Source organism: Nannobrachium achirus, assembly GCF_963921795.1.
Source record: "Nannobrachium achirus genome assembly, chromosome: 2".
Classification (NCBI taxonomy): domain Eukaryota; kingdom Metazoa; phylum Chordata; class Actinopteri; order Myctophiformes; family Myctophidae; genus Nannobrachium; species Nannobrachium achirus.
Window position 1 is genome coordinate 22,447,837 of NC_137811.1, and position 24,173 is coordinate 22,472,009.

Here is a 24,173-nt window from a genome sequence, read left to right on the forward strand (position 1 = left end):
CCCGCCTCCAGGCTATATAAGCCCCCGGAGGCGGAAGTAACATCCTCTTTTCACTCTCTGCGATATCACATTCAGATAAGTTGAAACTCAGCCTTTGTATTTTATTCTTCGCGCATTAGCCTAAAGCGGTGGCATTGGAGTCGCCCACCGGCGAGTGTAGAATTATACCCGTACTTAAGAATAATTATTCTTGTCCCGTCCTAAACCGACGGTTTTCTTTTCTATAACAAAGAAATTTACCGCTTGTTCAGGCTTCTGCCCGAACCAAGCGTGGCCTAGCTTTAGCCGTTAGCTTGTTAGCTCGTCAGCTTCCTTTGTTAACGTTAGCTACAATGCTTCGCTATGAACCCTCTTGCTTTCTGCCGAGGGAATGTATGTTTGTTCTGCTGTTAGCTTGTTAAGGCCTCTGCCTGAACCAAGCGTGGCCTAGCTTTAGCCGTTAGCTTGTTAGCTTGTCAGCTTCCTTTGTTAACGTTAGCTACAATGCTTCGCTATGAACCCTCTTGCTTTCTGCCGAGGGAATGTATGTTTGTTCTGCTGTTAGCTTGTTAAGGCCTCTGCCTGAACCAAGCGTGGCCTAGCATTAGCCGTTAGCTCGTTGCTCGACAGCTTCCTTGTTAACGTTAGCTACATGTTTCGCTATGGTCCCTCTTGCCTTTCTGCCGAGGGAATGTATGTTTCTGCCTGAACCAAGTTTGGCCTAGCTTTAGCCGTTAGCTCGTTGCTCGACAGCTTCCTTGTTAACGTTAACTACACTGCTTCGCTATGGTACATCGGTTCCACCTGGCTAGGGCAGGCCTCGGAGCCTGCGCTCCACCAGGAGGGCTTAACGCTCTGGATCCTACAGCCCAGGCTGTCCGCCCCAGGCGGCCCGCACCGATAGTCAAGGTGCGGCGCTGCCGTCCGGGGCACCGCTTGTTCAGCAGCGCGCCTTGGTCAAGATGGCGCCAAGCGACGTGAGACACCGCCTGCCGTGCAGCCGACCGCAGCTAGCTCCACTGTCACTGGAGCTGGCGGGTCTGGCGGAGTTACCGCGAGGAAGGTGACTAAGAAGTCTAACAATCCCTCCGGTGACCATTTCTCCTACGGGCGCGGTGCCTAAAGAGTAGCGTTGTGTTGTGACCGTCGGGGACGTCCCCTTCGACGTGAACTTTAACAAAGCAGTCCGATCCTTCAGGCGCGAATCGGACCTGAGCTCCAGTCAGAGCTAGGGTTCGTACTCAGGATACTCTGAGGACGAGAAGGAGGAGGACATGGCGGAGGAGGATGGCTCTCGCCCTGTCTTTACAGTGAAAGGTAAGGCCCCTGCGGCGCCAGCACTTCAACTGCCCCTCCACCCGCCAGTCAAGCGGGTGGAGCGGGTGGAGCGATGGCAGAGGACTTTGGTTTTCTGCAACGGAGATGTTGGATTCACTAAAGCGCTACAATCCTCATGGAAGTTACACAAGCACAATCTTTTCTGGGTTCTGTCAGACCCCAGTATAGAGTGGTGGGCACGACGTTTATTTTCTGTACCCCGCGTCGGGGAAATGAAAATGAGAATGTCGATGTATATGCCTCCTGTGTCCCAGATAGATCTGTTGAAAGAACAAAGTCTGTTTCTGTCCAACTCTATTGCACTAGCACAGATGACTCCATCTTGCATGACTCCTGTAAAAGTGTTGAAAGTCCTGTCAGGACTTTTTAATCAATCACGGGGTTTATCAGCAACCAGTATTGTTAATGTCAAACATTTATATGGTTCCTCTTACACGCGAGGGGAATATCCCTCGCGTGAACAATGCAATGAATTTAACGATGAGTCACTAATTCTGTCGGCCTACTATGAGCCCTCGTCACGGGTCAAGCATGAAGGCCATAGCGCAGGTATTAAACGTAAAAGTTCCTCCCCTGTCAGGGGAGAATGCTTTAGTTGCGGACACTGTAGAGGGGGATTGTGTTGGGGCAGGGGTCCGTGGTGTCACCCGGTTCCCCTCCCCCCAAACGAGGACGTTTATTTTTCCCCGCGTAGGGGAAATAATAATGAGAATGTCAATGAATATGCCTCTTGTGTCCCAGATAAATCTGTTGAAAGAACAAAGTCTGTTTCTGTCCAACTCTATTGCGCAGACGGCTCCATTTTGCATGCCTCCTGTAAAATTGATGTAGTCCTGTCAGGACTCCTTTGTCAATCACAGGTTTGTGTCAGCAACCAGTAATGTTATGTCAAACATTTAGATGGTTCCCCTTACACGCGAGGAGAATATCCCTTGCGTGGTCAATGCAATGAATTAACAATGAGTCACAAAATTCTGCCGGCCTACTAATGAGCCCTCGTCAAGGGTCAAACATAAAGGCCTTCCCCGCGTCGGGGAAATGAAGATATCAGCAACCAGTAATGTTAATGTCAAACAATTATGTGGTTCCTCAAGCGCGCGAGTGGAATATCCCTCGCGTCGACAATATGACTCCTTTATGCATGCCTCCTGTAAGAATGATGGAGTCCCGTCAGGACTCCTTAATCAATCACAGGTTTATCAGCAACCAGTAATGTTAACGTCAAACATTTATGTGGTTCCTCATGCGCGCGAGTGGGCTTTCCCTCGCGTGAGAGATGCTATGAATTTAACTTTGAGTCAGAAATTCTGTCGGCCTACTATGAGCCCGAGTCAAGGGACAAGCATAAAGGCCTTAGAGCAGGTATTAAACGTAAAAGTTCCTCTCCTGTCAGGGGAGAATGCTTTAGTTGTGGGCGAGTCTGTTTATCAGTCGAATCGCTTTGTTCTTCCTGTCTCTCTATCGAGCGAAGTGCGAACGCTTCCGGTGACACCGGATACGGATTCGCTCGCTCCCCGCTTCCGGTCCCGCCGCAAAATAGCTCCGCTAGTCAAGCGGTGCAACCAGAAGGTGTTTCCGCCATGCGGCCTATTGAACCCTTGCGCTCCGCATCCGGTCGTTCCGGATACGGATACGCAGGTCTCCCGCTTCCGGTCCAGTCGCCAAATAGCTCCGCCGTCACGGAAGCACAGTGGTGGGGTTTCTCTCTCTCAAAACACGCTAGCACGCTGCGCGTGCCAGTGGAGGTTGTGCGTAAAAGTTCCTCTCCTGTCAGGGGAGAATGCTTTAGTTGTGGGCGAGTCTGTTTATCAGTCGAATCGCTTTGCTCCTCCTGTTGCTCTATCGAGCGAAAACCGAACGCTTCCGGTTTCACCGGATACGGATTCGCTAGCTCCCCGCTTCCGGTCCGGCCGCAAAAAGCCCCGCTAGTCAAGCGGTACAATCAGAAGGTGTTCCCGCCTTGCGGCCTATTGAACCCCTGCGCTCCGCATCCGGGTGTTCCGGATACGGTTACGCAGGTTCCCCACTTCCGGTCCGGCCGCCAAAAAAGCTCCGCCGTCACGGAAGCACAGTGGTGGGGTTTCTCTCGCTCAAAACACGCTAGCACGCTGCGCGCGCCAGTGGAAGTTATGCAACCCGAGCCATTGGGTATTTCGAACGATAACCAGGGGTTACAGGTTACAGTTCGCAGACATACCCCCGCTTTCGAGCAGGGTTATTCATACCAGGGCTCGTGGTTTAAAAGCAAATCTTTTGAGAGAAGAGATCAGCTCCTTGCTAAGCAAGGGTGCTATAGTGGAGCTGGACAGGACCCAATCCCGCATGGGATTTTGGAGCCTTTATTTCCTGGTGCCCAAAAAGGGGGGGGGGCTACGTCCCATCCTGGACCTAAAGGCACTAAACGTGTACCTGAAGAAATACGTTTTCAGGATGCTAACTGTACCCACCATGTTACGGTCGGTCAGGCAAGGGGATTTCCACTGTTCAGTGGATCTGAAGGATGCTTATCAGCACGTCCAGATTTATCCCCCACACAGGAAATTCATACGGTTCGCCTTCGAGGGTCGCCTGTACGAGTATACAGTACTCCCTTTCGGTCTGTCACTGAGCCCGAGGGTTTTCGTGAAAGTGACCGAAGCAGCCATCGCCCCGCTGAGACAGCAGGGCGTCAGGTTGGCAACGTACATCGACGTTTGGATGATTTCAGCGAGCTCCGCCCACGAAGTGGCGCGTCACACACAAGTGGTTTTGGCTCACCTGAAGGCCTTAGGTTTCATAGTCAACCACGGCAAGAGCATGCTGACTCCAGCACGTCGTCTTACATTCTTTGGGGTCCTTCTGGACTCGTCCGACATGTCGGCCCGTCTCTCAGAGGAGAGGGTGGACAGGTTTCGGGAATGTCTCGACTCCTTTTCAAGTGGGCCAGGTGGTCACTTACAGGAGTTGCATGGTACTGACGGGAATGATGGCTTCCGCAGTACATCTGTTGCGTTTGGGCAGGTTTCATATGAGACCTTTTCAACGATGGATGTTATCCCTCGGGATCCCGCCCTCCTTGAAGTACAAGAAGGTTACGGTTTCCCCTTCCTGCGCGATCGCCCTGTCTCCTTGGCTGGTGGAGGGGTTCCTCACCAGCGGAGTCTCGATTGGCGAGGTGGTTTCCCACAAGTCGATCACGACAGACGCCAGTCTCAGTGGATGGGGAGCCACTTTCGAGGGGCGCACAGCGCAGGGGCTTTGGCCTCTGGAGATGAGGGGTCGTCACATCAACTATTTGGAGTTGATGGCTATACTCCTGGCGCTCAAGCATTTCGAGCCTTGGATTTTGCATTGTCACGTCCTGGTCAGGACAGACAATACGACGGCCATGTTTTATGTCAACAAACAGGGGGGCCTGTCGTCGTTGCCACTGGACCGTCTGGCTCGATAATTGACGGTTGGTGCTTGTCGCGCCTCAAGTCGATCAGGGCCTTACACGTCCCAGGTCTCCTCAACAGCGGAGCAGATCTCCTGTCCAGGGGAGGTTCTCGCTACGAGGATTGGTCTCTCCACCCCAGGGTGGCGAGCCAGATTTTTCGCAAGTTCGGTCAGCCAGTGGCGGACCTGTTTGCGTCAGCGGAGAATACGAAGTGTCCGTTGTTCTTCGCGGTGAAGGGCAGTCCTCCCTTGGGGTTGGACGCCTTAGCGCACACGTGGCCGAGAGGTCTACTGTACGCGTTTCCCCCCTTCGACTTAATCCGACCCACTCTGGAGAGAGTCAGGAGGTTCGGTCTGGAGATGCTCCTGGTGGCTCCCTACAAGGGCACGTGGAGATCGGCGATCGCCCCTCTCCTTTGCGAACCGGGTTGGCAGCTGCCTCAGTGCAGGGATCTGTTGAGTCAGGCCAGGGGGGAGATCTTCCACCAAGACCTGCAGGTCCTAGACCTGTGGGTTTGGCACGTGAAAGGTTAAACCTGCTGGCAGCTGGTTTTTCTTCTGAAGTGGTTGCTACCATTCAGAGTGCTAAGGCGCCTTCTACGAGGGCGTCTTATGATGGAAGGTGGAATGCCTTTGAGGACTGGTGTGAGTCGCGTGTTCCACCGGTGGTGGCCCATGTGGCGTCAGCCCAGGAAATTCTGGAATTTATGCAGGACCGCTTGAGAAGTGGTCTTGCATTTTCTACCCTTAGGGGGTATTTGGCGGCTATTAATGCCTGTCACCTGGGGGTGGCGGGCAAGGCACCTTCTAAAGTCCCGGAGGTCATCAAGTTCATGCAAGGAGTTGAACGTTTGAGGCCGGTGACTAGGTCTTTGTTCCCATTTTGGGATCTGCAGGTGGTTCTAGGGGGCCTATGTCGGGCTCCCTTTGAGCCGCTTGTAGGGATGCCTTTGAAACTTTTGAGTTTCAAGACGGCTCTTTTGCTGGCTTTGGCCACGGCTAAAAGAGTTGGTGACCTGCAAGCTCTCTCGGTGTCTGCGGAGTGCATGCAGTTTATGAACAATGATCTCAAGGTGTTGCTCAAGCCTCATCTTAAGTTTGTTCCTAAGAACATGGTGGTTCCTAAGGAGCCTGTTGTTCTTCTGGCTTTTCATCCTCCTCCGTTTGTCTCGGTGGAGGATGAACGGCTGAATTGCCTTTGTCCTGTCAGGGCATTGAAGGCCTACTGTGACAGGACTGCTGGTTCTAGAGCTTCTTCTCAGCTCTTCGTGGAAATGGGCAATGTTCTTGTCAGAAAGCCGGTGTCTAGACCCACTCTTTCGAGGTGGATTGTGGATGCTATTAGGCTGGCTTACTCTAGTGCGGGTGTGGAAGTGCCGGCGGCACTTAAAGCCCATAGCACTAGAGGTGTGGCTACTTCGTGGGCACTGGCAAAGGGAGTCTCCGTTCAGGAGATTTGTGTTTCGGCGAATTGGTCTTCGCCTTCTACCTTTGCAGCCTACTATCACCTGGATATCGAATCCTCTTCGCTAGCGCATTCGGTTCTGGGTGCAGTTGCCTCCTCTACGTCATAGAGGAGTCGGATCTTCCCCTCCCACAGGTGGGCATGTAGCCACCTGGGGTATTTTGGGGGGGACCCTGTGTTTTCCTTATATAGTGTGTCTTACTTATAAGGCGGACTTGTCCTTTTCATTTAGTTGAATGAGGCGGACTTCGGTCTATCAGGGTCTCTCCTTATTTTCTCATGCCTTCACACCCAGGTCCGGTGGGCCTGGGACCTTCTGGGTGATGGGTCACGCCCGTTTGGGCTGTGCTCACCCGTATGAGGGGTGTGTGAGGGTATGAGAGTAGGTTGTGGCTTAGAGGGGAGTTTAAGAATCCCAAGTGGGAGGTCATCCTGGAATATTGACAGTAAACGGTAGGTTCCGTACGGAACCATTGTTTACTTAGATATGGAAGGATGACCTCCCACGTAATGCCCCTCTGTTTCACTGAATGTGGCAGAGAGTGGTATTAAGAGGATGTTACTTCCGCCTCCGGGGGCTTATATAGCCTGGAGGCGGGTCACTCCGGTTTGAGTGACAGGCCCTTCCTACCTACGTTAGTACGGGAGCTGAAGTAGTTTCTCTGAATGATCGCCAGGGGGCGTCATTACCCAAGTGGGAGGTCATCCTTCCATATCTAAGTAAACAATGGTTCCGTACGGAACCTACCGTTCAGCATGAGCAGTAGTCTTTATGTACACCAGAGAATTCACAAAGGGTTGAAGCCCTACCCCTGTGACCAGTGTGGGAAACGGTTCCGTCAGAGAGGTCATCTCATTACTCACCAGAGAATTCATACAGGACAGAAGCCCTACCCCTGTGACCAGTGTGGGACAAGTTTCAGCACGAGCAGTAATCTCAAAGTACACCAGAGAATTCACAAAGGGTTGAAGCCCTACCCCTGTGTCCAGTGTGGCATATGTTTCAGCCGTTACAATAATCTCAAATATCACCAGAGAATTCATACAGGAGAGAAACCGTACCACTGTGACCAGTGTGGGACGAGGTTCAGCCAGAGCAGCAGTCTCAAAACACACCAGAAGATTCATACTGGGTTGAAGCCCTATCACTGTGGCCAGTGTGGGACAAGCTTCAGCCGGAGAGATAGTCTCACATATCACCAGAGAATTCATAGAGGAGAGAAGCCCTACCACTGTGACCAGTGTGGGAAACGGTTCAGTCAGAGAGGTACTCTCATTACTCACCAGAGAATTCATACAGGAGAGAAACCATACCACTGTGACCAGTGTGGGACAAGTTTCAGAACGAGCAGTCATCTCAAAGATCACCAGAGAATTCATACTGGGTTGAAGCCCTACTCTTGTGGCCAGTGTGGTAAAGGGTTCAGCCGGAGCAGTTGTCTCAAAAGACACCAGAGAATTCATGGACCTACTGTACCACTGACAGATGTTGAGGGTAAAGCTTCTCACTAAAGTGTAGTCACCTTAAGCAACACCACACTGTAAGCTACTTAATTGGACAATGCACTAGAGACACACCCTTACCGATGCACACACAACACACACACTTTGCTTGTCACTTGTTCCAAAAACGCTAATTAACCAGCCATTCTTGGCTATGATTGCACAAGACGCAAGTTGGCACCTTGACAGAGTGCGTCAAGTTACATAATCGCATAATCAGCAAATCTACAAGCTCACAAGGCGCTCTGACCTTGTAGAGGGCTATTTCCGCTGGTAAAAACTAAATGTATAAAGGTGAATACAATAGTAATTGTATCAACGTTTTCTTTTCTTCTTTTCTTTTTTTACTTTTGATTAGATTTTAGTTTACAAAGCCCACAATAAAACAAAAATGTAATTTTGATTCATATGTTATAATGTTCAATGCCATAATTACAATTAATGTGTTAATCGCAATTATTTGTGTGACAATTAAAAATCAACCAGTGTTACTGGACGTTTACTATGAAACCGGCACATCTTGTCCACGTATCTCTGTCTGTATGTAGGTCACGCCTGACACTGTGGTTCCCCTGATCACTGTGACATCACAGGTGACATCACCTATGTAAAAGTCCATATATGGGTATTCCCAGAATCCCTTTTATGCCCATATATGAAGATCCCTGATGTCATCGATATATATCACTGGCCAGATGGCCGAGACATGGCCCATATCTATGTGGCTGGTTCAGACAGGGATCTCCATGTATGGGCATAAGAAGGATTGTATGTTGTGATGTCATGGGAACCACTAATAGAATCCCTTTATGCCTAAATATGGAGATCCCTGATGTCATCAATATTAAGCACATATCTAACAGGACTTCATATGGGAAAGCTCATATGGAGAAAGACAGCCCATATCTGTGTGCCTGGTTCACTCTGTGGGCCACTTCCACTCTTCCTTCACAGGTGTTAGCAATGATGCTAATTAAGGTAATGTTCCTTTCTAGTCAAACAGAGTCAGGGTGCTGATGTTGTTCATCATGTTGGACCACTGCTACACCAGTGGGTCTCACAGTCGGGGACAGGGACCCTGTGTAACTTGAATATCTGCTATTTCCACTTCTTCTTTAATGTTGTTTTATTTATTTATTTATGGATATTGTTAGACTTTTGACATTTTAGGGGCCAAGCACAAAGTGCTGAGCCCCTATTAACACATTGGATGGCATTATTTTGGTAATTATTTGGCTACTAGAGTACCACCATTGACTTCTGCTTTATTTTGAAGAGCCCAAAAGAGCCGCCGGAAGCCACGATCGTGTCCATTCTTGTGGAAATTCACGGTTTTAGATGGTTGCCTGGCGTTGCCAGCCTCTATCACACACTTCACCACGTTTTGTGTTCAGTCTGGTTTATTAACCAGGCAATTAAAATGGTGGATCAGTTTGTTTCCCAGCAAGCCAAATGACGTCATGATGACGTTATGATGACGTTATGATGACGTCCTCCGGTGACTCCGGTGACGTTCAGAACTAGGCCAGATCACAGCCCATATGGGGAGGATCTTGGCGTCATTACCAGGACGTCATATGGACTTTTGTTTGACAGGATTATTGTTAGTTTGTAATGTTAGTTGAAATATGAGCATATAAGGTTATATTCTGGGACATATCTTACTAGTTATTCATCTGGCCTCGATCGGACTCTCTCTGTTTAATCCAGGACGTCCGTTTTCGTTGCGAAACTAAAATCCTAACCGCGGCTGACCGTCATGGCTCAGTATCGATGTGAAAAAAAGCTTTTTATGAAACATGCATGAACCTTTTAGGTTGCTGATTTGGGGCGAATATATTATTTGATTTAGGGGCCAGACCTTTTCGACTGACAACTTGAGGAAACAAAAAAGGTTAGATTTAGTTTTGTCCAGGAATGTCTGGACTTGTCACTTCGAGTCCCCATCTTTAAACCGATCCAGTGACTTTGAATGGTGCAGGGCTGAGCATGGATCAGATTGAAAATACAATCATTTATCTATTTCACTGCAGATTAGGCCCTTAAATTCGACAAATTCTTTCAATGGACTATGTAGCCCACTCACTCAATTCTAATATTAAAGCACCTCTTTAAAATATAGAAAGGGAATTGGTGATGGCCACAAAATACAAGGTGTCTACTGTGATTAATGGAATGTGGCAAAACCTAGCTCAGGTGCAAAAGGGCCCGGTTAGCTTATTGTACAGCTATACTGTTATTTTGAAATAACACTAATTAAACATATCCATACCAGATAACTCACATTACTCATGAAAACACCCAATACAAGAATAGAATTTTATAAGACAATAATATATTTATTCCACAACATAGGAACTGACCCTGCCTAGTCCCTCTGACCCTGACAACAATAACATACAAATGAATCTTCAAATAAAATAAAATAAAAAATACCCGGGTTTGTTTGACTCAGTTTATGGTACCAATGTCGTTGGCGCGCTGTTGGAGCTCATAGGAAAAATCCACAGTGGTTATAGTCTGTACTCACAGTTCCTTAAACCCTGTGCAGAAGCTGTAGTGTCCAAACACCAGGTTCCAGATGAGGAGTGTGCTGTAGGCAGACCCAAATGCACCCCTGTGTGCATGTGGACCCTCTGTAGTGTATGCAGTGACAGGTTCTGAGCACTTCTGTTACCACAGCTGGTGTAGCAACGTCCTGAAGCACACTATATCCAAGGAAAACCCATACAGTACACTATTTAACTTATGTCCTTTTATAACAATTATCTTTTATAACAAAACTCTTCTTATTAATTTCACATACAGTAGTACTCATACTCACTCAAAACGTGGTGCAAACAAAACACAAATATCCTCCTGGCACTCTTCTCCTCCTGCAGTCACCAGCTTCAGTGGACAGACCAACTTGTTGTGTTCTTAGCGTTAGCTTAGCATTAGCCAGTTACACTGTGTCAGCAGCTGCTGCACTAAACATCTGACTAACACACACAACTCTCCCGTTTTTCCTTACACACTTAACAGGTACAAACCCACACTGATGCAAACCCTGTTGCTCTTAACTGGAATGCAACTTGACTTTTTAACAGGTTACCGAAAATATTTAAACAATTAATGACTCTCTTTGTCCACTCTCTTTTCTCTGGGAAACCTCCGGTGTCTCTCTCACACTGTGTCAAGTCCCGCCCCCTCTCTCTCTCAATAGGTGGGCTCGTGTTGACTGACATCTCATTCCCCCAATAACATTTCTCTTTGAACAAGCAGCAGTAACATTGAGTATGAATAGAAATAAAATGTAAGGACATTTAGTTGCAGGGTTTTCAAAAATGTAAAGAATAAACATTTAACAATATACACAAAATAATGCAGGGTACTACATTCTCCCCCCACCAAAAAAAAGTCATGTCCTCATGACATGCATAGTACACAGAATACTCTTTAGTTTATCCACTTGTAAAAAGTGCTTTTGTATTGCTTGACAAAACATAGTGAGATACTTCCTCTTCTCCCCGTTGGTTATCAAACAGGAGAGATAGATCTTGATCCAAACCGTAGGGTTCCAGGGGTTCTGCTCCTTCATGTTCTGGGTCCAGTGATCTTGCGAGCGGGTAATAGTCATACCACACACGTTCTTCCCCATTTTCTGAATCCGATTCAGGTTCTATCTCGTCATTGGGTTCAGAAACTGATGGACAAGGGAGGTCACAATGCTCTGCCGCACTCTTTGCTCTTAGCCGCTTGCTGGCCCTCCTCTTAGATGGTCCCTCTTTTTGATTTTCAGGCTGTAGCTGCACCCTTTGTCCGATAGGCAGAATGTGATTGCGATGCAGTACCTTTTCAGAACCATGTCCACTTTCTGGTTTCAGTTTGAACACAGGCAACCCGGGCAATTGACTTTCTACAATGTAGGGAGTGTCTTTCCAGCGGTCAGCGAGCTTGTGCTTCCCTTGTAATCCAAGATTTCGAATCAATACCCGGTCACCAGCAACTAATGGGCAGAAACGGACAGTATGGTCATAGCGTCGCTTGTTTCCCTCATTTTTCTTCTCCGACACACTTTCTGCCAACTGATATGCAGCCTGAAGCTCACGCCTCATGTTGTTTACATACTTCAAATAGGATTTGGTGTCTGTACCATCACTGGATACCCCAAAGGCCACATCTACCGGCATCCTGGCTTCTCGCCCAAACATTAAGAAGTATGGTGAATAACCTGTCGACTCATTCAGCGTGCAATTGTACGCGTGTACAAGGTGACTGAGATGCTTGCTCCATCTGCTTTTGTCATGTGTCTCAAGGGTGCCAAGCATGTTAAGGAGAGTTCTGTTGAACCGCTCAGGTTGCGGATCCCCCTGAGGGTGATAAGGCGTAGTTCTGGATTTCCTTATGCCAAGCATGCTCAACAGCTCGTGAACAAGGCGACTCTCAAAATCCCTGCCTTGATCAGAGTGCACCCTTTGAGGCAATCCGTAATGGACGAAGTACTGTTCCCATAGCACCTTAGCGACAGTGGATGCCTTTTGATCTTTGGTGGCAAAAGCCTGTGCATATCGTGTGTAGTGATCGGTAATCACAAGCACATTGCAGATGTTTCTGGTGTCAGGCTCAATTGTCAGAAAGTCCATACAGATGAGTTCCATTGGTCCATTACTGTTAAGATGTGACAACTCAGCAGCTCTCCTAGGAAGTGTTTTCCTCTGAATACACCTGGAACAGTCTTTACAGTACCCTTCAACCTGTGCTTTCATACGGGGCCAATAAAACCGATCTCGTATTAAACCATAGGTTTTGTCAAACCCAAGGTGGCCTGAATGGTCATGCAAGGACTGAAGCACAGTCTCTCTGAACTCATGTGGAAGCACTAACTGCTGCCGAAATGGTTTGTTTGGTGACTCACTAATTCTGTACAATACAGAGTCCTTGACATGTAGCTTCTCCCATTCTTTTAGTAGCAATGAGACATCTGAATGTGAATTTTTGTTGGCACAGTTGGCACTGTTCTGAGTAACCGCATGCCACACTTCCCCAATACATGGGTCCCTCTGCTGGGAAAGTGAGATGTCTGCTGAAGTTAGTTTGGGTAGTTGCTGAAAGCTCAGGAAAGACAAATTACAATAGGCTCTGGGTACAGCATGTTTGGAGGGGCCCATAAGGTCCGCAGCTCTGCTGTGGCAGTAACGAGGTGGACAGATTGACGACATATGACAGATAGCTTGGACTGTAGGAGCAGCCATGACACTCTCCCCTTCGTGGAAACCACTGTTTGCATGAGGACGGCGAGACAATGCGTCTGCATCAATATTCTGTTTCCCAGGGCGGTACTTCAGGCTGAAATCATATGTTGATAGTTCTGCCAACCATCGATGCCCTGTTGCATCCAACTTAAGTGTGGTTAGAACATAAGTTAATGGATTGTTGTCTGTATGGACCTCAAACTTGACTCCATAGAGATAATCATGCAACTTGTTGGTAACAGCCCATTTCAGAGCCAGAAATTCCAGCTTGTGTGTGGGATAATTCTTTTCGGCCGGAGACAGGCTTCTGCTGACATAAGCAATTGGGCGCAATCCCTCTCCTTGGTCCTGATAAAGGACACCTCCCAAACCTTCTCTGCTTGCGTCAACGTGCAAAACATAAGGGAGTTCCGGGTTAGCGATGCCCAAGACAGGTGCCTCCGTAAGGCTTTTCTTTAGAGTCTCAAACGCTTTCTCACAATCCTCAGTCCATCTGTGCCCAAACGGCTCTGAGGGGAGGTACCACTCCTTTTTTTCAGCCGTTTCCAGACCTTTTCCCCCTTCTTCATCTCGTTTCACCTTTGCCTTCTTTTCAGACTTTCCAGCAACAATGCACCCTTGCAATAACTGGTTAAGTGGATAACAGACTCTGGAGAAATCTTTCACAAACCGCCGATAATATCCACAGAAGCCTAGAAGAGAGCGGAGACCAGTGATATTCTCTGGACGTGGCCAAGATTTCACGGCCTCAATCTTGGACGGATCAGTAGCAATGCCATCCCTAGACACAACATGGCCCAGGTAGGTTACAGAGGGACAGCAGAACTGACACTTATCCAAGGACAATTTGAGCCCTTCCTCTTTTAACCGGTCCAGGACTTTAAGAAGGCGCTGCTCATGTTCCTCTAATGTCCTCCCGAAAACAATGACATCATCCAGGTATACAAGAACTTCCAGTAAGTTCATATCCCCAACAGTCCTTTCCATGACTCGTTGGAATGTGGCCGGTGCTCCACAGATCCCTTGAGGCATCCGCTCGAATTGATAGAATCCTGCTGGGCAGATGAATGCCGTCTTTTCTTTGTCAGCATCGCTTAAAGGGATCTGGTAGTACCCGCTCCTGAGGTCAAGCACGCTGAACCACTGGCTACCACTCAGACAGGACAGAGCATCTTCCACACGAGGGACTGCATATTGATCAGGAATCGTTCTCTTATTCAAAGTCCTGTAGTCTACACACATTCGTATGGTTCCATTTTTCTTGCGAACCACAACGATTGGAGAAGCATACGGGCTTCTGGATTCGGAAATTATTCCAGCTTCTCTGAGATCATGGAGGTGTTTTCTCACATCCTCTAAATCACCTGGGGGTAAGCGTCTGGAACGTTCTCTAAAAGGTTTGTCCTCTGTCACACGGATGCTATGTTTTGCGCTCTTTGCACAGCCAACATCGAACTCACTGCAGGAAAACACCTCTTTTCGCTCCATCATCTTGCTGCACAACCTCTCCCTCCACTCAGGAGGTATAGGAGAGTCTGCGAAGTTGAAAGAGTCGGGGGACAGTTGAGATGTGGGTGACTTAGACTTTTCCTTTCCAGGGACAGCAGCTACCACATCTACTGGAAACACATGAGCAATCGGCATTCCTCGTCTCAGTGTCACAGGATGAGCTGACACGTTTCTCAGGGAAACTGTGATGCGACGACAATTGACAGCAGTTGACTTTTCAACAACAGGCATCACCATAAGTTCTTCAGGGAAGCGACCCACGTCTGGGCGGTCTATAAGAACAGCTTGACTAGAGAGACCTCTAGGGACCTTTGGAATGCCAACAACAGATGCAACTCCACCAGGTGGCAGTGTGACAGGCTTGTATCGTGTAAACCAGACTGTTCCCCTCTTGGTCTCAGCTGTGCCATCCAGGCTTTCCCGAAACCTCTCATAGGCTTCCTTTATTACTGGGTGAACAGGGAGGGTATTTAGGAAATCATCCCCCTGGTGAGTCTTACAGGAATGGAATAGTCTTCTCACAATAGCGGTGTTGGTGCCTACTACAATGGACACTTCGCCTTGCATGGCCGGATCAGGACACACAAGCACCAGTGTTTCTATGGTCTCAGCTACTCCAACAACATTTCCATTAAACTCAAGTTTCAAGCACAGGTAACCATCATATGGGTACTGCTCCTCACTTAGGCCCCAAATCTCAAGGCACTTAATAGGGGCTAAAGGCAGGTGTTTCAGGTACTTGTCATAAAAGGAACGGTACAATAGGGTGACTTGGGATCCACTATCCAGTAAGGCTTTTGCATAAATGCCCTCAATTTGTACAGAGACAATAGAACTAGGTCCAACTAACCCTTCTGGCAGATCAGCCTTCCTTTCATTTAGCTTGTTACTCTGTGTGGAACTTGTCTTCTCCGGGGCATCAGGACGTTCCACTACTGATCCCCTGGGGAGTTTACCGTCGGCTGTCTTGCTTTCAGGAGACGCATGTTCACTTTTCTGAGATCCTCAGGGTTTGGACATTCCCGCTGGATATGACCATCTTCCCCGCACCTGTAGCAAAAGAAATCAGCACGATTCTGGAATCTTGGAGCTCTCCCCCTTCCACGTGCATTTGAGTTCCCAGTACTGATTTGTTGATAGGCCGGATAACTTTGAGCCGCATGCTGTGGCATACTTTCTGAAGAAGCCACTGAGGCAGACAGCAGGCGAGTAACCTCATTCTTAAGCCCTTGAAATTCTTTCCTTAGACTCTCTATGGCAGAGTCATTCTGTACTACGACAGGTACGGATGCAGACTCTGGCTGTACTGGTACAATGGAGGCTGTAGCACAGTCTGCACGCTTTCCGACAGCTGAATAAGGAGCATTCTTTAAAGTCAGTCTTTCAAGAGTCATTCCCTCCTCTTCTCTGACATCACGAAGAAGATCAGTGAAACTTGGAGGAGGCTTGAGTTTATAAGTCATCCTTATGCGAAGGGCAGCGAGGTCATGAGGCAGTGCACCCCTTGCAACCTGTTCAATGCGCACTCTGTTCATGTCAGCTACTTCAATCCCACCTTTCCGATGGACTGCATGCAACAGCTTGTCTAGTCTGAGTAAATATGCGGAGAGTTTCTCGTCTTCCTGCTGGGATGTATTACGGAACCTCACCATGAGGTCAGCTGCACTATCTGTGGTTCCAAAAGCTGTTTCCAGGGCTTTAAGATAATCATTGGCAGTGGCATGGGGATTAGCAACTCTAAAACAGCGGACAATGTCTGCTGCTGGCCCTTTAAGACTCTCAGCTATTCTCTGTTTCTTGACCACATCAGAACACTGCCACTCATCCAGCATGTGTATGGTCTGTTCCGCCCAAGCCTCATACTCCTCTTCTCCAGGAGGAGTTGGTCTCATACCTGAGAACAAACGGATTTTACGATAGCCTGGTCCATCAACAGGTGTGGCTTGACATCTGGCAACTAGTGAGGAGATGGCATTCACAAGTTGTGTGTTCAAATCTGGAGGGTTGCTTGGAGCGGGGCTGGGAATGCTAGGTACAGGACCAGGAGCAGGGCTGTGAGTAGCAGTAGGTGAGCTAATCAGGCCTGCAATATCAATTAATGTTTTCCCTTCATTAGCTAAGAATGACATTAACTTTGCCTGGAACTCCTCCCCTTCACTGAGTACAGGGCCCTTCTGGGTCTCACAGACATTAACTAACCAAATTCCCAAATCACTTCCAGGTTCTAACCTTTTTGGTATGTCTGGTGTTGTCATGTCATTGGTGGTTTCGATCAAAACAAATTGGCTTTTACCAGCATGTTCTTCACGCTGTCCCCTTATTTTATGTTGACCAAATATTTTATACCAATCCAGTATGCCATACAAAACGTCATCCTTAATGCCTAGAGGAACCCCACTAAGCACAATTGATTTTTTTGCATCAATCTGGTTATCTCCACACCATTTCAATATTTGGTCAGGTTCCATTTTCACACGTTAAATCACAAAATATCAAAACACAGTTCAAAATGTCTTATGGCCCACACCTTTTTTCTTTTCCTCAAAATTGCAATAACAGTAAACACAATCCCGGACGAGCCCCCACGTGTAGCCCACTCACTCAATTCTAATATTAAAGCACCTCTTTAAAATATAGAAAGGGAATTGGTGATGGCCACAAAATACAAGGTGTCTACTGTGATTAATGGAATGTGGCAAAACCTAGCTCAGGTGCAAAAGGGCCCGGTTAGCTTATTGTACAGCTATACTGTTATTTTGAAATAACACTAATTAAACATATCCATACCAGATAACTCACATTACTCATGAAAACACCCAATACAAGAATAGAATTTTATAAGACAATAATATATTTATTCCACAACATAGGAACTGACCCTGCCTAGTCCCTCTGACCCTGACAACAATAACATACAAATGAATCTTCAAATAAAAGAAAATAAAAAATACCCGGGTTTGTTTGACTCAGTTTATGGTACCAGTGTCGTTGGCGCGCTGTTGGAGCTCATAGGAAAAATCCACAGTGGTTATAGTCTGTACTCACAGTTCCTTAAACCCTGTGCAGAAGCTGTAGTGTCCAAACACCAGGTTCCAGATGAGGAGTGTGCTGTAGGCAGACCCAAATGCACCCCTGTGTGCATGTGGACCCTCTGTAGTGTATGCAGTGACAGGTTCTGAGCACTTCTGTTACCACAGCTGGTGTAGCAACGTCCTGAAGCACACTATATCCAAGGAAAACCCATACAGTACACTATTTAACTTATGTCCTTTTATAACAATTATCTTTTATAACAAAACTCTTCTTATTAATTTCACATACAGTAGTACTCATACTCACTCAAAACGTGGTGCAAACAAAACACAAATATCCTCCTGGCACTCTTCTCCTCCTGCAGTCACCAGCTTCAGTGGACAGACCAACTTGTTGTGTTCTTAGCGTTAGCTTAGCATTAGCCAGTTACACTGTGTCAGCAGCTGCTGCACTAAACATCTGACTAACACACACAACTCTCCCGTTTTTCCTTACACACTTAACAGGTACAAACCCACACTGATGCAAACCCTGTTGCTCTTAACTGGAATGCAACTTGACTTTTTAACAGGTTACCGAAAATATTTAAACAATTAATGACTCTCTTTGTCCACTCTCTTTTCTCTGGGAAACCTCCGGTGTCTCTCTCACACTGTGTCAAGTCCCGCCCCCTCTCTCTCTCAATAGGTGGGCTCGTGTTGACTGACATCTCATTCCCCCAATAACATTTCTCTTTGAACAAGCAGCAGTAACATTGAGTATGAATAGAAATAAAATGTAAGGACATTTAGTTGCAGGGTTTTCAAAAATGTAAAGAATAAACATTTAACAATATACACAAAATAATGCAGGGTACTACAACTAAAATCTTGTTTTTTTTTATGGCCTTCCTGCCCTGGCGTTTTTTGATTGATTGAAGGCTTTATTAGAAGTTTGCATAGGAAAATGTACAGATTCATGACGGTACAGTTCACTGGTACAAGGTCTACTAAAAGGAGATCCATGAAAAGACTAAGCTTATTTCAACAGGAAACCATTAAAGTATCTCATATAACATTGAATGACAGACAAATAGAACACAGTACTATGCAGTAGATATGTAAAGAAAAAAAGAAAACAGTAGGTCTATACAATCAGTAAGTACAGTATATACAATATATACAAGGAAGGGGCAGGTAACAGTAAGTCTAAACAATCAGTATGTACAGTATATACCAGGAAGGGGCAGGGAGGGTAGGGTTGGGCTAGGTTTTTACCAGTTGTGAACGGCTGCTGCCTGTAAGTGGTTTTTTAGGGCAATTTTAAAGGATGCTAGTGATCCACACTCCTTTATGGCCTTCGGTAAGGCATTCCACATTTTTGTGGTGTAGCAGAAGAACGAGTTCGACCCTTTCTTTGAGTTGACTCTGGGTTGAACGTGATCTGTGGCACTGCCTCTGGTGTTGTAATTATGGACATCCTTAACGTTTATAAAGTATTTTGACAGGTACTTGGGTATCATAGTGGTGTAGTGTATCTTGTACACCAGGCCCATTGCAAGTTGCTGTACTCTGTCATCTACTCTGAGCCACCCCACTCTTAACTGGTGAGTAGCGGTGAGGTGAGTCTGATTGGGAAGGTTAAGCAGGACCCTAATTAGTTTATTTTGGGCTGTTTGGAGTTTAGTTTTTAGGGCTTGTGGGGCGTCACGATACCATACGTGGACTCCATAGTCAAAGAGGGGCTGGATTATTGCACCAGCTATGGTCTTCAGTGTGTTGAAGTTGACCATTGGGGCGATCCTCTGTAGGAAACGAGTTCGTTGGTTGATTTTTTGTATTACTTTTGAAGTCATCTTTTCGCTGGAAAGATTAGCTTCAAGGATACATCCTAAGTAGGCCGTTTGGCCTTTGTGCCCTCAAAAAATGGACAACACCAAAGGCCAAGTGGCCTTGCCCTAAAATGACGAAATTCCAGGCCTGGCTGGAACAGTGGGTGGAGAGTGGGTGAGTCCTGGTTAATCTATAACTGAGCACTGTTCTGTCCTGTGTGGATCTGGGACAGTTTAGTAGGTAAGAACAGGCTACTATCTCTCAAGTCATTGTTACCAGTGTTCTACTGAACTCAAGACAATATAACAGACCTAAAACGTCAACTAGCACAAACTAGCACAGTGGACTGGAAGGATTACGAGGTTTTTCTAAAAGAGAGATGTCGTCCAACACTTTACCGGAGTCAGAAGAAGCCATGCTGAAGCAGCCTGTGATTAAGTTACACAGAATAGGTGGGTTTTTATGTCACTGTTTTTCATTCATTCAAGATTTATTCATTCGTTATGTGCTACTCATTTGTCGTTGAGTAGTATTAAAATGCAATTCAACAACATCACTGGTGAAGATAAATTACATCTAGGAATTGAAAAAACATAAAAAAGTTGCAAGACAAAATTAAAACAACCTTAAAAAACTGCAGGTCATTCCATCTGCTAGGCTAAGGTTAGAACCACACAAAGATATCTACCGAATTCAGAGTTGACCGTGAGTGTGGGCACCTTGAAAGTGGGATCTGTTGTGATAGGGTCCATTCCAAAATGCTGAGAAGTAGCTTATAGGACAATCTCCAAGTACTATCACAATCTGGAACATTTCCAGTGATGAACAAAGTATACACTCAAGTAAATACTCAAGTATTCAGTGACCATTGTAAGTTATTTTAAATGCTTACAGAACATCAATCCTAACCCCCAGAGCTCAAAGGAATGCTTCATTTGGCTATAGAGACAGAAGGGAGATAAGTTATATTCTATAGATGAGCACATTAATTTGTGCATTAAGAAAAAAGTTTTATATATATATATTGCTGCTGTCAGGTGGAAACCTTAATGTCCAAATTGCTATTTTTTCTATATTATTTGATTTTTATCTGCTATTTTCACTTATTTGTATCTGCTATTTTCTGTCTAATATTTGACCTGACATTTAGAGCTGTTTGGGTTTGAGTTATTTCAATAATTATATTTGAACATTTATACTTGTGTGTCTACACTGTGGTATTGATGCTTAGTTAATCATTTGTTTTCCCTTCAACCGTTGCCACCTGTGTCTACAACACGTTTGTTTACCAATGTCGCGTGCTAGTGTGTGTGTGTGTGTGTGTGTGTGTGTGTGTGTGTGTGTGTGTGTGTGTGTGTGTGTGTGCGCGTGCGTGTGTGCGTGTGCGTGCGCATGTGTGTGTGTGTGTGTGTGCGTGCGTGCGCAAGTTGTAGTCTACATACAGTAGTGTTGTAGTACATCAAAGATGCTTTTACAATCCATTTCTATTGGATGAAGCCTATTGGTCAATAGAGCTTATCAGGTTGTCCCCAACCTTCATAGAATGTTTGGACCCTTGACCACAGTTATCAGACCACAAGTCACTGCCCCTCTCCTGCAGGTTAACAGCTACTGTAGTGTCCTCTCTCTGATGCCAGCGCCAAGAGACGTGTAGAGAATGTTAGAGAGACAGGGTCTGGAATTCCCTTAAAGGCAAAAAAAAAAAGATTGCACCAAGTACAGTGCAACTCAGGTCCGTTTTATCAAGTATAAGTGGTTAAATCGAAGTGACACTGATAAATTCCAAATACTATCAAAGTATTCTGAGACACCCAGGGCTGGATGGATGGATGGATGGATGGATGGATGGATGGTGTGGCTTTCTATTAAGGCATCATCTCTCGAAGGACCACTGAATGTCAACTAAATCTTCCACCATCCTCCACCGATGATTGGCCTAATGTGCAACATTGTTTTCTCACTCAATATTTAAACTGAACCAACATACTGCACATAATAGTAGGCTACTAAGTGTATAATGGGTAAATCTGCACGTTTCAAAAGTGTCAATTTAAGGTCTTTTTAAGACCATTACTGTGGCAAAAGTAATCAACAAACTATGATAAAAGACATGGACATGGTCGAACATCAGCCAATAATGTCATGTTAGCTAAGAAAGAGAAAATGTTTCCACAATATTTATCTGTGGAAACGAATCAAACTAAATGTACTGCCTCAACTCCTACAATTCCAAGGGCTAGGATTATTTTTGGGGGTCTCGGCCTGAAAGGTTTGAGAACCACTGAGTTAGAGACGAGTAACAGACCTCACCTTTTTTATGATAGTTATTATAGCAACTGTAATTGCTGTTCAATGCCATGCTGTTCAATGCCATGCATGTGTATCTGCTTGCTGTTGCCACCATGTCAACATACTGTATGTGCTACAATAAGCTTCATTCAAACAACAGGTCAGTATGGGGTAGTTGTCATGCCAGTGTTAAATGGTGCATGTCAGAGACTCTATGACTGGAAACTCTTAAAGGAGTAGTTCACCCCCAAAATGACATTTTCTTTTCTATTTACAAAAACTCACACCATGAGACTTTTTTGCTATTTATCTCATTCCTAAGACTAAAATGTGATTATAGTAAATGTGCCCCCATTGATTCCGGATGGGGGGTTAAATGTATTGTAGCCTAATCAAATCAAGTCTTAGAAATGCGACGAAAAATATTATTGAACTCAAGTCTCCATGGCGTGAGTAATCAATAGACAAAAGGTCATTATTGGGGTGAACTACTCTTTTAAGAAAGAAGCTGGGAGATTAAATTAAATTTAGAACATTATAAGTTGGTAAAACAACACAGCGTGCATGTTATCTCAAAACATTCATTATGTTTTTGTATCTTTTTTTTCTCTCCTCATTCTCCATCTCAGATGTCTTTCCTGCCTACAGCAAACACAGTCACCTGAAACAACACCAGATAATTCACACAGATAAAAAGCCCTTCCACTGTGACCAGTGTGGGACCAGGTTCAGCACGAACATTAATCTTAATGTACACCAGAGAATTCACAAAGGGTTGAAGCCCTACCCCTGTGACCAGTGTGGGAAACGGTTCCGTCAGAGAGGTCATCTCATTACTCACCAGAGAATTCATACAGGACAGAAGCCCTACCCCTGTGACCAGTGTGGGACAAGTTTCCGTCAGAGAGGTGCTCTCATTACTCACCAGAGAATTCACAAAGGGTTGAAGCCCTACCCCTGTGAACAGTGTGGCATATGTTTCAGCCGTTACAATAATCTCAAATATCACCAGAGAATTCATACCAGAGAGAAACCGTACCACTGTGACCAGTGTGGGACGAGGTTCAGCCAGAGCAGCAATCTCAAAAGACACCAGAGAATTCATACTGGGTTGAAGCCCTATCACTGTGGCCAGTGTGGGATAAGCTTCAGCCGGACAGATAGTCTCACATATCACCAGAGAATTCATAGAGGACAGAAGCCCTACCACTGTGACCAGTGTGGGAAACGGTTCAACATGAGCAGTAGTCTCAAAGTACACCAGAGAATTCACAAAGGGTTGAAGCCCTACCCCTGTGACCAGTGTGGGAAACGGTTCAGTCAGAGAGGTACTCTCATTACTCACCAGAGAATTCATACAGGAGAGAAACCGTACCACTGTGGCCAGTGTGGTAAAGGGTTCAGCCGGAGCAGTTGTCTCAAAACACACCAGAGAATTCATGGACCTACTGTACCACTGACAGATGTTGAGGGTAAAGCTTCTCACTAAAGTATAGTCACCTTAAGCAACACCACACTGTAAGCTACTTAACTGGACAATGCACTAGAGACACACCCTTACCGATGCACACACAACACACACACTTTGCTTGTCACTTGTTCCAAAAACGCTAATTAACCAGCCATTTTTTGGCACCTTGACAGAGTGCAGTCAAGTTACATAATCGCATAATCAGCAAATCTACAAGCTCACAAGGCGCTCTGACCTTGTAGAGGGCTTTTTCCGCTGGTAAAAACTAAATGTATAAAGGTGAATACAATAGTAAATGTATCAACGTTTTTTTTTTCTTCTTTTCCTTTTTTTTGAGCGGTGGTCACAACGCTCCTATACGTGGCCGTGTGTGTGGGTCTCCGTCCGTCCGTCCGTCCGTCCGTCCGTCCGTGTCTGTCTGTATGTAGCCTAAACTTCGGCGCGTAACTAGTGCCGCACCATTTACGCCACTCGCGCAATATATAAATCAAAATGTGCGGCTCGGCCGGGAATGGTGTGCTATTACCTTTCGTTCCGATCCGCCTTACCATGCCGACGTAATCGGCAAAAAACGACGCTTAATTGTCCCCATTGACTTATAATGGGACAATGCAAGAAATCACTTTCAAGTATTTTTCTCTCGTAAACCATAGGAGCTACAGTTTCAAACCTCGGAGAGGAGATTCATAATGATTTTAAGAATGAATCCAAAAATAATCACTCGGCCTCATGGTGGCGCTATAACGGCCCACTTTGCGTTTTGCCCCGTAACTCTTGAACCGTAGATCGGAAAATTAAAATTCTTTTTTCCCTGGATTCCTTGGGTCAAGACGCATCTCCCCATATATGCCACGCCCATTTGCGCCAGGATAGATTTTCCGCCATCTTGAATTTTCTCCAAAACACACTTTTTGCTCCTTTTCCTACATATTTTCTTCAAATGTCACAAAAATCGGTACACATGATCTATGAGGTGGGTAAACCACCGCTCAGTTCACACGGGTGTGATTTTTACTTTTGATTAGATTTTAGTTTACAAAGCCCACAATAAAACAAAAATGTAATTTTGATTCATATGTTATAATGTTCAATGCCATAATTACAATGAATGTGTTAATCGCAAT

At 46.0% G+C, this 24,173-nt stretch overlaps 2 protein-coding genes across 3 annotated transcripts in view; one reads left to right on the forward strand and one right to left on the reverse strand.

Moving 5' to 3' along the window:
• col14a1a (collagen, type XIV, alpha 1a) overlaps positions 1–24,173 on the reverse strand; it is a gene marked incomplete at its 5' end in the record, with an annotated part of 191,350 nt that overhangs the window by 164,745 nt on the left and 2,432 nt on the right. The gene's annotated exons all lie outside the window — the stretch shown is intronic.
• Positions 1–24,173, forward strand: part of LOC308307349 (uncharacterized protein) — a 27,098-nt gene extending 2,925 nt beyond the window's left edge. Inside the window, exons 1-2 of one of the 2 annotated variants that reach the window (XM_080752570.1) lie at positions 19,517–19,741; positions 22,208–24,173. In XM_080752570.1, coding sequence (XP_080608696.1) covers positions 19,669–19,741; positions 22,208–23,067 — 933 coding nt within the window. In that variant the 5' untranslated portion in view covers positions 19,517–19,668 and the 3' untranslated portion in view covers positions 23,068–24,173. Of the gene's footprint in view, positions 1–19,516; positions 19,742–22,207 lie in introns of those variants that run through there. The other variant, XR_013963224.1, reaches the window with a different exon arrangement.